General features: G+C 55.5%; 1 protein-coding gene across 2 annotated transcripts in view; it reads right to left on the bottom strand.

Annotated features, from left to right (window-relative positions):
* The window catches only part of PTPRN (protein tyrosine phosphatase receptor type N), a 20720-nt gene that overhangs the window by 1467 nt on the left and 6972 nt on the right, over positions 1–12281 (bottom strand). Inside the window, exons 5-20 of one of the 2 annotated variants that reach the window (XM_007445809.1) lie at positions 11670–11931; positions 11231–11585; positions 10670–10801; positions 10030–10064; positions 9053–9327; positions 8773–8859; positions 8363–8442; positions 8129–8193; positions 7255–7473; positions 6620–6820; positions 6372–6519; positions 6137–6210; positions 5859–5936; positions 5627–5746; positions 3995–4161; positions 80–133 (exon numbers count right to left, since the gene is read on the bottom strand). In XM_007445809.1, the coding sequence (XP_007445871.1) occupies positions 80–133; positions 3995–4161; positions 5627–5746; positions 5859–5936; positions 6137–6210; positions 6372–6519; positions 6620–6820; positions 7255–7473; positions 8129–8193; positions 8363–8442; positions 8773–8859; positions 9053–9327; positions 10030–10064; positions 10670–10801; positions 11231–11585; positions 11670–11931 (2352 nt within the window). The remainder of the gene's footprint in view (positions 1–79; positions 134–3994; positions 4162–5626; positions 5747–5858; positions 5937–6136; positions 6211–6371; positions 6520–6619; positions 6821–7254; positions 7474–8128; positions 8194–8362; positions 8443–8772; positions 8860–9052; positions 9328–10029; positions 10065–10669; positions 10802–11230; positions 11586–11669; positions 11932–12281) is intronic. The other variant, XM_007445810.1, reaches the window with a different exon arrangement.

Raw genomic sequence — 12281 nt, 5'->3', positions numbered from 1 at the left:
AGGAATGCCTCACCTCAGGGCCCTCTGGCCTGGGCTGTCCCATCCCCCTCCATCCCCACCCCAGCCCCCCTGAACGCACCTGCAGTGCACAATGATGGGGCAGGAGCGGCCCCGGTAGCACTTGTTCACCTTCCTGCAATAAGAAATGGGCGTGAGGTCAGGGGGCACCGGCAGAGGGAAAGGGGAACTGAAACACACACCTGAGGGCCTCTCTTTCTTCCTTTTCTCCCCACTTGCCAACGGCAGAGGAGGGAAGAGGGCTGGAGACAGGAGTCAGGGCTGGAGGCAAAGAACCAGAGATAGTGTAGGTGGCACTGGGCTTGCCTCATCACTTAGGAGCTATGTACCCAAGCTGCGCACCTGGAACAACTGATTTAACCTCTTTGAGCCTCAGTTTTATTACCTGTAAAGTGGGGATGATAAGAGTAGTAATGTCCTTCTTAGGGTTCTTACTATGATTATGTGAAATAATCCATGTAAAGAACTAAGTGCAATACCCGGCACACAGTAGGTGCTCATTAAATGATAGTATGATTAATAATAAGACACAATAATATTAACAGCCACCTCTGCCAGAAGTTCAGGGAGGATAGGCTTTCTGGTGACTTCAAGGGTGTCAATCTTGCCACATCCTTGCTCTGCCCCTACAACTGCCCAAGGTGTTCCGCTCGCCACCCAGGCTACCTGTGGTCCTCACCAGCAGTGAGGTCGGGTAGTAGCCCTGGGCACAGAATTCCTCTGGTGAGAGGAGGACAACACCTCCGCTCTGAATATGATGCTGCGCCTGTCTCCCTGGAAAAGTCTTGCCTCTGCAGTGGTGCTCCGTGGTTGGGTCATATTCAGACTTGGTCCACCTGGACCTCCGACTCTGCTGCCCTGATCACAGCAGCTCAGCAATGAGCAGGCGGTTTCTTCCTCTCTCAGTGGCCCAGTCTAACCTGCCCTTGTCCCTTATGACATTCCTCCTTTGAGAGTCACTTGCAGATTTCCGATACCTCCAATGGGCCAGGGCAAGGGAGGACCTTCTGAGGGGTTATTAGAGTACTTCAGGGGAAGCTTGGAACTTAGTGGTCCTCCATCTGGTTCCTCAAGGCTTGCAAGGGCCAGGTGACTTTGAAAGGTTTTCCAGGAGTCCACATGGTTTTCCAGCATATTGGCTGGTATATCAGGGCTGGGGTTGAACAGAAGTTGCCACAGTGGTTCCCAATCATTTAATAATAATGATAAGAAACAGTATTCAGAATAAATAGAGCCCTTGCTACGTGCCAAGCACTTAAAGCAGATTTTACAGACTTTATGCTACTGACTTTTGTAACAACCCCTAAAGTATGGGTCATCATTCTCATTTCACAGGTAAGAAAATAGACAGAGGTCAAGGAACTTGCTCAGAGTCACTTTCTAGGACTTAAAGAATTATTTTGCCTTGCCTCTGGTGGACCTTCACCAAACTATATTTATTAAGCAGCAATTAATTTGTTCTGGGTGTCTAATGCCAACTGAGTTTACATAATCCCAGCCTAAAGCAAAGAAGTATAACCTTTCAGCTATAACCTGTGCAGCCTTAAAACAGGTCCAGGCACTAGTTCTATAAAGATTTTTAAAATGTGGAAAACAAACAAAAAAATAGCTCTGATGCCCCTAGCGTTGCTTTTGAGAAGCCTGTGCCTCAGGCCCCGGGGACCCCAGTTAGAAACCATTGTCCTGAGGCTCAGAAACTATCCCCAGGTTCCTCCCTCAACTGCCCCCGCCCCCGCCGGCTCTGCCCCTCTGCTCTCTGCCTAGCGCCTAGAGACCTCAGGCCAGCCTGGCAAGGGGCAGAGAAGCAGGAAGCCGCCACAGTGTGGGTGAGGCCCCTGCCATGGCAGCAGACTTCTCAGCCACCTGTCTAGGGAGGGGACAGGCACGGGATGCTGGAGGCCTGGCCTGGTCACGGTTTCAGCATCAGAACAGGGCAGGTCCCCGTTAGCCTCCTGTCCCAGCCCCCACCTGGTTCCACTGAGTCCCCAAGAATCCAGAGATCCTCCCGCATTCCCTTTGATAGTATTTGCCCCTTGCCCGAGTCCCCCCGGCCCCCGGCTCTCCCAGCAGCCTTCAGGGTGGTCCCTGGGCCCACACGTCCTCATGTCCTGTCCATGCAGCGGCCACACCTGCCAATGATCACTTTTGTGACTATGCAACTGGAGTGAGAATACTAGCTGCAGATCACAAAAATGACACTGGCAGCCGTGAGAGAGAGAGAGAGGAAGGAGGGAGGGGACAGTGAGGGGAGACAGAGCCAGGGAGAGATAGAGCCATGTAGAGAATGAGAAATGGTGGGGGGAGACAGAGACAAAGAGAGGCAGAGTAAATAGGCAGACATGGGAGGGAGGTGGAGGAAACAGAGCAGGGAGAAGGAACAGGGAGAGGTGCAGAGAGGGGGGGGAAACGTGGATGGAGGGGAAGAGTGAGACAGGCTTCGAGACACAGTGATGGAGAAAGAGGTGGGCGGGGGAGGGAGGGGGGAGAGAAAAGAGGGAAGGAAGGGAGGGAAAAAGAGGGAAAGACAAAGGGAAAGAAAAATAGAGGCAAAGAGACAGAAGGATAAAGAAGGGGGATGGCAGGAGGGAGTGAGAGACAGCGAGGGGACAGCAGACACAGAGACTAGTGCTGGCCACCTAGAAGCACAGGACAGGAGGAAACAGGCAGCAGGGACCGAGGAGAGGGAGAGAGCTAGAAACAAAGCGAGCCCTTCTTGGGGGGAATGGGGTTATGGAGAAAGCACCGGACATGGAGAGGCAGGGAGAAAAAGAGTGCAAGAGAGAGGGAGGAGACAACTGGCCAGCAGAGAGAGAGCAGACAGGGGCTGGACTACAGCAGTGGAGGAACGGGCACAGCGAGACAGAGCGTCAGTTCTGGTTTGGGGGGTGGTGTCTGGAAGGGGGTCCAGGAGGTCAGAGTCAGTCCTGGTTTGGGGTGTCTAGCAGGGGACACCAGTGGACCTGAGGTCCGAGGCTCCAGGTCAGGCTAGAGGATCTGCCTCACCTGACCTGGGGCCCTAGGAGGACCTGATGGACTAGGGGAAGGTAAGGGAGCCTAGCTCCCGGCCCCCTGCTCCTATGCTGCGCTCTCCCCGGCTCCTCGGAGCCTCCCCTGGGCCGCCCCACCGCCCAGGCGCTGGGGCGCTCACCTGCGGAAGTCCAGCAGGGGCCGGGTAGAGGCCGGGGTGCCCTCTGCCGGCCAGCTGAGGAAGTGGAACTGCGTGAGCGTGCGCGTCTCCTGGGTCTGCACGTTCTTCAGGTAGAAGCTCCGCACCAGGAAGTCCTCGCACCAGATGTGCTCCGACACGAGGTTCACCTGCGGAGGAGCGGGTGCAGGCCTGAGCATGGCAAGGCATCTCCAAATCCTCCCGGCCTCCCAGGCCAGTCAGATTCTAAATCCTCCAGGAAGCTCACCCAACCGCCTGCCCCAACTGTTCCAGCTGTCCCCAAGAACACTAGCTGTTTGTGTCACTTATGGACTGCTCAGGACAACTGGTGGCTTTTTCATCTAGACACAACTATTGTTGAGTTTTCATTTGTCTGTTTGTTTGTTTTGGCTGCGCCCCGTGGCTTGAGGGATCTTAGATCCCCCAGGGATCAAACCCAGGCCCAGGGCAGTGAAAGCACCACTGGACTGCGAGGGAATTCCTAATATTTTGAGCTTCTTGAATTCAAAGCTTCTCCTTCCTCTTCTGCACAGAGACTAGCAAAGTGTCTGTGCTACACACACCGTAAACTTTGATAAAATTCTATATTTTCATTTGATTTTTTTCTTTAACCACAAGCAAGACCAATTTTTAAAACTTAAAAAGACTGTTGCGTGCTCATCTGATGATGCAAAACTGCTATGAGGACCTGATGGACTAGGGGAAGGTAAGGGAGCCTAGCTCCCGGCCCCCTGCTCCTATGCTGCGCTCTCCCCGGCTCCTCGGAGCCTCCCCTGGGCCGCCCCACCGCCCAGGCGCTGGGGCGCTCACCTGCGGAAGTCCAGCAGGGGCCGGGTAGAGGCCGGGGTGCCCTCTGCCGGCCAGCTGAGGAAGTGGAACTGCGTGAGCGTGCGCGTCTCCTGGGTCTGCACGTTCTTCAGGTAGAAGCTCCGCACCAGGAAGTCCTCGCACCAGATGTGCTCCGACACGAGGTTCACCTGCGGAGGAGCGGGTGCAGGCCTGAGCATGGCAAGGCATCTCCAAATCCTCCCGGCCTCCCAGGCCAGTCAGATTCTAAATCCTCCAGGAAGCTCACCCAACCGCCTGCCCCAACTGTTCCAGCTGTCCCCAAGAACACTAGCTGTTTGTGTCACTTATGGACTGCTCAGGACAACTGGTGGCTTTTTCATCTAGACACAACTATTGTTGAGTTTTCATTTGTCTGTTTGTTTGTTTTGGCTGCGCCCCGTGGCTTGAGGGATCTTAGATCCCCCAGGGATCAAACCCAGGCCCAGGGCAGTGAAAGCACCACTGGACTGCGAGGGAATTCCTAATATTTTGAGCTTCTTGAATTCAAAGCTTCTCCTTCCTCTTCTGCACAGAGACTAGCAAAGTGTCTGTGCTACACACACCGTAAACTTTGATAAAATTCTATATTTTCATTTGATTTTTTTCTTTAACCACAAGCAAGACCAATTTTTAAAACTTAAAAAGACTGTTGCGTGCTCATCTGATGATGCAAAACTGCTATCCAGGGCTTCCCTGGTGGCGCAGTGGTTGAGAATCTGCCTGCCAATGCAGACGACACGGGTTCGAGCCCTGGTCTGGGAAGATCCCACATGCCATGGAGCAACTGGGCCCGTGAGCCACAATTACTGAGCCTGCGCGTCTGGAGCCTGTGCTCCGCAACAACAGAGGCCGCGATAGTGAGAGGCCTGCGCACCGCGAAGAAGAGTGACCCCCACTTGCCACAACTAGAGAAAGCCCATGCACAGAAATGAAGACCCAACACAGCCATAAATAAATAAATAAATAAATACATTGTGTATTATTAAAAAAAAAAAAACAAACTTATCTTTAAAAAACAAAAAAACAAAAAAAACTGCTATCCAGTGCTCATGAGAAACTGGATGTGTGCAATTAATGTCTCTTGTTTTATTGGGGGGGGGGTGTCACCTCCCATTTGTCAGGAATGTTGCTCCTTCCGTTGCTTTGCCTCTGCCCAGTTCCCCCCTACCTATCTTTTCTCCTAATGAAGAAGTTTGTTTCTGTTTTAAATAAGCAATATATGTGACTGGTGGCATTTCTTTCTTTGCTTTGGCCTCCAGGAAACTCAGATCTAAGTTAGGCTCAATAAAAGTGGGTCTCAGTCTTGGCCTTTGAGTATACTTATTTTCCCTGTCTCAAAACTGTACTCCTGACTCGTAGCTTCTTACCTTAGTTTCAGTGGTTTTATAGCTTTATATCTGTACCTTTCATCATAGGTCCTTACAAGTGCTTTTTGGCCCTAGACTGGGCCAAAACATATATGTGCATACACATATTCACACACATGTATATGCATGTATGTGAATATGTGTATGCACATAAATGTTTATATACACATATGTTCACACATGCATGAGTGGTGCACCATCCATTTTCTCCACCCCCATCGTCTCCTGGCCGTGGGGTCCTGCTGACCTCATATACGTGGTAGAGGGAGGAGCCCTCATCTGGCCAGTAGCGGTCACACTGCTTGACACCATCCTCCACCAGCGGGGTCAGCATGACAATGACGGTGCAGCCACTCTCCCACACCATCTAGGGACAGAGACCCAGGTAAGCTCCATTCTAACCTCCCTGGGACCTGGCTGGCCCTGGCTGGCCACAAGGGCACCTACTCCCTGGAAAAGCGCTCCCTCCAAAAGCCCACCTGCCAGAAGTCTGAGATGGTATGTGACAGTGGGCCCTGTGTGGCTATGTAGGCTGGCATCCGAGGGTCGTGCTCAATCTGGGGACAGGAAAGATACATCATGAGCCAGAATGGGAAATGCGACTATGGAGAGGCTCGGTCAAAGGGAGCGGGCCAGGGTCTGGGGGAGCCTGAGAAGCCCCATTTCCATTATCAGGCTCACAATTCTGGGGCCTTGGGTGGGGAAATGGAGTCTATGGGGGCAGGATGAAAACGGGGAGGAGGTGGGGGCCACTCACAATGGGGCTGGCGTTGATGTAATCGCTCTGAGAAGGGCTGCTCTCCACCTTCAGCTTGATGCGTGCGTGGTCATCTGCACAGACCCCGCATCCCACCCCAGAAGCCCCTCCAGTCATTGGGGTCCTGGCACCTCTGCCACTCAGCTTGAGCCAGGAGCCCGGCCCCACCCCCAAGCCCTCCAGAGCTCCCAGCAGACAGAGGGCTGGGGCCGGCGGGTCAGCAGGACTCACTCACAGGGCAGGAAGTCAGGGTTGCGGTTCTTTTTGATGTTGCCCTCCCCCTGGGCGGTGGCACAGCTGTTGGGCTCCGCCTGGTAGGCACACAGGGCCCGCCACTCCTTGGCCAAGCGGTCCCGGTTCCGCAGGTGGTCCTCCATGTACGCCTGCAGGGACACCACAGCCTGGCGCTGGCCCCCACTGCCAGCCCTGCCCCTCCCACCGTCTGGTCCCCTCACCCCCTCTGGGCCGATGCCCTGTCCTGACCAGAATCATGTGTCCCGTGGAGATGTCCATGTTGGCCTGGGCGGGCTCCTCGCACCAGGACGGTGTGCTGCTGTGGGAGCTGGGGCTGGCCTGGGCCGCATCACTAAACTGCGAGGACACGCTGCTCACCCGAGAGGGCTCCGGTGGACCCTCTGCCCGGTTGAACAGGGACTTTGTGGCCATGTGCTGGCGGCACAGGTCCTGCGGAAGGATGGGGCAGGGCCCAAGGTCTCCTGAATCCTTCCCAACAGGGTCCTGGGCTCAGTTCAGTAGAGTCCCTAGGCATGTCCTTGATTGCTTTTGAATGAAACCCATTTTCTCTGGGTAGGGTCTGAGGTAGGGTCTTCTGCCATGGCTCTCATCCTTTTCGGACTGTTCTGCTTGGCTGGTGCCTATGACAACCTCGGATGTCACAGAGCAGAAGCCTAGAGCCCCCCCGAATCACAGCACTGGGGAACGCTTCAGCAACCATCTGCTCTCAGTTCCCATCCATTCAAAATGGCCCCGCAGCACTCCCACCGGGGCTTCTCCAGCCCCTGCCTGGACATCCAGCTCCCCACCCTCATCCCAGGTGAGACCCAGACTCCCGAGCCCCTTCCATTCCCTCTCATCAACAAGCGTCTGGGGCTGCACACCTGGTACTCAAAGGTAGTGTCACCGTGGGCGCCCTCGGGTCCCAGCGCGGCCAGGCGCTCCTTGTCCCGCTGCCGCGCACGCTGCCGTGCACACAGGGCCACTGCCAGAGCCACGAGCAACCCGGCCACACCCACCAGGGCCACCAGAGTAAGCAGCACGGAGCGCACGGGAGAGGTGCTGTGGGCCCGTCGGGGAAGGATGGCGGCTGCCTCCTCCCTCTGTGGGAACAAGGCTAGAATCAAGGGGGGCAGTGGAGACTTAGGAGCTGCTCCCCACCCCTGTCCCATGGCCCACTCCCTGCTAGGATATCTCCTGGGGCAAAGCTGGGAGGCAGGGGCATGGCGGTACAGGCAGAAGGACTTGGAGAGGCCGAAGATCTTCCTTCTCAATCCCCATTGAGGCAACTCAACCACATCGCACTGCCAGAGACTTAGTGGGTGACCCTCCCTAGGAGTTTTTGCATTTAAAAATGGATACAGAGAAGTATAGAGAGACCCAAGGGATCAAAGAGTAGAATGTGAGGCATCAGTGTTGGATGCAGAATAGAAGCATATTTTGAGTTCAGTGTCCTTTCTGTGTCATGTTTTCCCTTGGAATTTGAGACTTTGCTCTGGAACATCTATGGACAGCTATGGCCATCTCAGGTAATTCTTCCAAGTAAGCTGGCTTCGGAGAGAAGGCTGGACCTTCAGGGAGGAGCTGCTAGGGCCATCTGCTGGTCAGAAAGAAAACTGCACGGGGGAGGGCTGCTTTGGCAAAGCTGGGGGACCAGCCAGATAGATCTCAGCTCCTATTCTCCTGTCGTTTGCCTGCATCTCTTGTGGGCGACATCAACCCTCTGGGGATTTGATTGATCCTTCAGTTATCTCATACCTGTCCCACGCCTGTCTGCAAGATCTGGAGCCCTGCCTGTGCTTCCAGTTCAGACTTCACCATCCCTGCAGAGAGGATGTAGGTCAGATTCTGTCCAGCCCCATGTGGTCTCCACCCCATGTCATGCTATGCCAGGTGGCAGGCAGGGTCCCTGTGGGCTGGGAATATTTCAAGGGGAACACCAGCCACAGGCCTGGATATATACAACTCAGGCTGGGGTCAAGGAGTATTTACCAGCTTGCTTGGTCACATCGGCCAAAGACAGGTTCTGTTCATTGTGCCGGATGCGGAAGGTAAGGGCTGGTCCCACGACACTGCCGAATAGGAGGTATGTTACTGCCTCACCCACCACAGATGCCAGACTCAAAATGAGAGGTCCTCTCTGGCCCTCTCCCTGTTAGAGGATGGGGCTAAAACAAATCAGAGATGCCATACAGGGGTGTTTGAGGCTGGGAAGATACTGGATGGGGCCAGTAGCAGGGCTTGGGTGTGGCTGTACCTTCAGTGCAGCTGGAAACATCTTTGACCCGACCTTGGCCCCTTACTCACAGTTTGTCTTCCCCTCCTACCCTGAGCCCCTCCAGCCACCTCCCACTTCAAGCTACCTGCTAGATCCCTGCTGCCCCAGCCAGATACAGCCCCACCTGATGTTGATGAAGCTGCCCGAGGACATGTGCACATGCTCAGCCAGGATCTCCAGAAGCTTCACTCCTGCAGCCAGACTCAGGGGCCTGGAGGTGGGGAGCCGGCAGAGGAAGGAAAGTGGGGACCCTCTAGGCCACTTTCTTGAAACAACGTCCAGGGGTGCAGAGCAGCCCAGCCCCGTGCCTACTTCACATCTGGACTTCTGCTCTCTGCTTCCTGCCAGGCAGGCCAGCCCAACACCCAAGGGACCAGGAGGCTGCCCCAGGCTGGAGCTCTTACTTCTGGTCAGTGACAATGTAGCCATATTCCTCTGCTGATGGCCTAGCAGAGGGCTGCCCTGCCGCCGTGGGCTGGCTCTGGCCCAGTGGCCTTTTCTCCTCTCGCAGGATGGGCGTGGCAGGGGGGCCGGCAGCTTTGGGAGGCTCAGAGTATCCAGAGCTCAGCTCCTGCTGGGCTTTATTGGAGGTGGGACCAGCAGTGGGGGATCCGGGCAGGGAGGGTGTGGGCGGTGGAGGCTCCGCTGCGTCTGTGTCCTGCACCTGCTCCTCCGTTGTCTGTTTAGAAGAGAGGATAGAGGTGTGGTCTCTAACGGTGGAGGGGTCGGGGGGAGGGGGTCCACACTCTGGACGCTGAGCTCCCACAGGGGTGCTTAAGACATGTTTCTCTTTCTATCCCCAGGCCCAGGTCAGCACTGGGTACAGAGAGGGCATCCAGGAAAGCGAGCCAAGTGGATGAATGAATGAATGAATGAATGAATGAAAAAAGGACTGAATGAGTGATTATTCATGATCAGTAATAATCCACAGGATGGGGCTGGAGTCGGGAGAAGCTCCGGAGTGAGGAAAGCTGGGGTTAGGGGAGAAGACGAACAGACAGGCCGTGGTTTTTCGACTTTTGTTTAGCCACAGAATCTTAGAAATCCAACATGTGAAACGGATAGAGTGCCTCAAGCTGCAGGGCAGTCAGAAGCCCGCCTGCTCGTGTCCCCCCGCTTCTCCTTGGGACCCTCAGAGTGTGGTCTGAAATGACTGTAGTGTAAAAAAGCAGTGAATCAAGAATTCTAGCTTCTGGTCCCAGCCCTGCCTTCAACTTGAGGTGAGACCTTAAACAATGACTTGCAGCCTCTGCGCCTCAGTTCCACCAAAATTAGGGCTTGGAGGACACACACTCTGGGTCCTGATCCTGAGATTTAGATTTCAGTCAAGGGGTTTGCTGCCGTTGGGCACTTATGGGTCAGGGAGGTGTCACAAACTCACTTTCTTGATGTCAGCTCCAATGTTTACAACCCCTCCTGCAGAGACAGGAAAAACAAGACTCTGGGCAAAGGGCCAAGGCCAAGGTCCACACAACGCAGGTGGGAGAAAAGGCGAGAGGCCCTGAGCCTGTTACATTTGCTGTGGCCTCTTTCCCCGCAGTCAGTAACCAAGACCCTATCGCTGGTCTCGTCCTAAGCATGGCCTCATGCCTCTGTGCATCTGCCTTATAATTCATTGTTTTATCAACTCCTCCCTCTGTTATTGGCCACACCTGTCAAAGCTATTCTTTGCTCCGTCCTCCCTCTACCCATCAATCATTGGCTTCTCCTTTTTAGTGGCCGTGCCCCTCCTTAGGTCCTCATTATCTTCCGCCCAGCTTTCTCCGTGCCTCCTGGTCCTGGCTCACAACTCCTGTTGGCTTCTTTTCCCATTGCTTCCATCCTCCAGCCCTTTCCTGCTCTAACTCCTCAGATCACCACCCCACCCCTTGCTCCCTGCCCTTGGCTGGCAATGACTCCGTGTCTCAAAAGAACTCCCTCCCCTGACCTTGGCCCTTTCCCTCTAGGTTGCTTGCTGTGGTCTTGAGAAGTGGGGCAAGAGGCTTCCATGGGGCTGGTAGTCTCTCTGCCTGGACACTCACCCAGATTTCGTCCTGCACCCTTGGGCAGCAGCTGCAGCAGGGTGGAGAGGGTGGAGAGCTGCTCAGGAGTCAGCTGACGGAGCTCCACCCCGTAGCCTGCCAGCACAGCTGCCAGCCTCTGCAGAGTCACATCTGCTGGGAGCCAGACATGGAGCTTAGGGCTGGTGCCGAGATGAACTTGTGGGATGTATTTGGGTGTGGGAGGGGACCCGCATATTTAAGAACTTTTCAAACACCATGACACTGATGCCCTCCCCTTCCCACCCTTGTCCACACTTTGGAGGAAAGAGCTTCCTGTGTCAAGACCAAACGTCAGGCCCAGCAGGGGCTCCTTGATCCCCCAGCTGAAGAAGAGTCATGTCAGCTCTACTGCCCCCACCCTGTCTCCACTGCCTACCTAGTGCCTGGCATAGAGCAGGTGGTCGGTAGGCATTAGCTGAGTGTGCAGGTGACTTTAAGGACAAATTAACAAATGCGTGGGTAGTCAGGAAGGACCCTCCCCGCCCCACCTCCCCGAAAGCAGCCCCACAGGCAGGGAGTGGATGCTGCGGACTCTGTTACCTGGCTGCTCTTCTGGGGAAGGAGGCTTCTCCCTGTGACCCTCTAGTCCTTCCTCCTCATAGCCTTCTGAGGAGTCATCTGCCTGGCTGCTGCCCCCTTGCTCTGGCAGCCTTGGTGCCCTGGCCCTGCTGGGCACTTGTGGCTCCTGGGCCAGGTAGAGCAGCCCTGACTCCTGGAAAAGCTGAGCAGGCGGAGGCTCTGGAGGGTCCCCATAGGAATGGCCAGGGTGAGCCCCGAACGTGCCCTTGGAAGCAGCTCTGCTGAAGAGGGCTGGGGGTTCAGCCTTGGGCAGGGGGCCAACACTGACCATTCCTGGGGAGCTCTCTGAGCTCCGGGGGCCATCGCGGGAGCCAAACTGTGGGAAACCAGAGATTCGGATGAGAGCAGACATCAGGGCTGGGGGACTGGGGTTGCGGTGGGGCGGAGGTCTAGGGCTCACCTGATGGAACAAGTAGGGCTGCAGCAGGGCAGGTTCATAACTCAGGGCAGGGTGGGGAGGCTGCGGGGGCAGCAGCAGATGCTCCAGGAGAGGGGGCAGCAGCTCAGCCTGCAAAGGGGAGAGGGGGGAGCCTGCCCCAGCTCCACCCCTACCTACTGGAGGTCGAGGAAGCCGATGCTGGGGAGCAGGGGCGGAGCCAGTGGGGATGCCCTGTAAAAGCAGCTCCCCAGCGGGACCCGGTCTCCTGGGCGCCAAGCCAGATCTGGGGAGGAAAGCAAAGTGTGTGTGTGTGTTTATGTGTGTGTGTGTGTGTGTGTGTGTGTGTGTGTGTGTGTGTGTGTGTGTGTGTGTGTGTTGGTCGTGTGTGGGAGGGCCTATAGAGCTTACGAGGCAGAGATGGTGGGTCCAGGCTTAGCATAGAATGAGCCTGCTCTCTTAAGAGATGAGGTTGCCTCAGGCGAAGAGACAGTAGCATGGGGAAGGGCCAGAGGGCCAAGCCTGGGGCAGAGGTCATTGCCTCCCTGGTAAGCATGCCTGGGTCCCTGAAACACAGCAGCGGAGCTGGAAGCGTGAGGCTAGGGATGGAGAGGGGAGAACAGGAGAAGGGGAAGG

This window comes from Lipotes vexillifer, unplaced genomic scaffold, assembly GCF_000442215.2.
Source record: "Lipotes vexillifer unplaced genomic scaffold, Lipotes_vexillifer_v1.1 scaffold965, whole genome shotgun sequence".
Lineage (NCBI taxonomy): Eukaryota > Metazoa > Chordata > Mammalia > Artiodactyla > Lipotidae > Lipotes > Lipotes vexillifer.
This window is presented reverse-complemented; position numbering and strand designations above follow the sequence as displayed.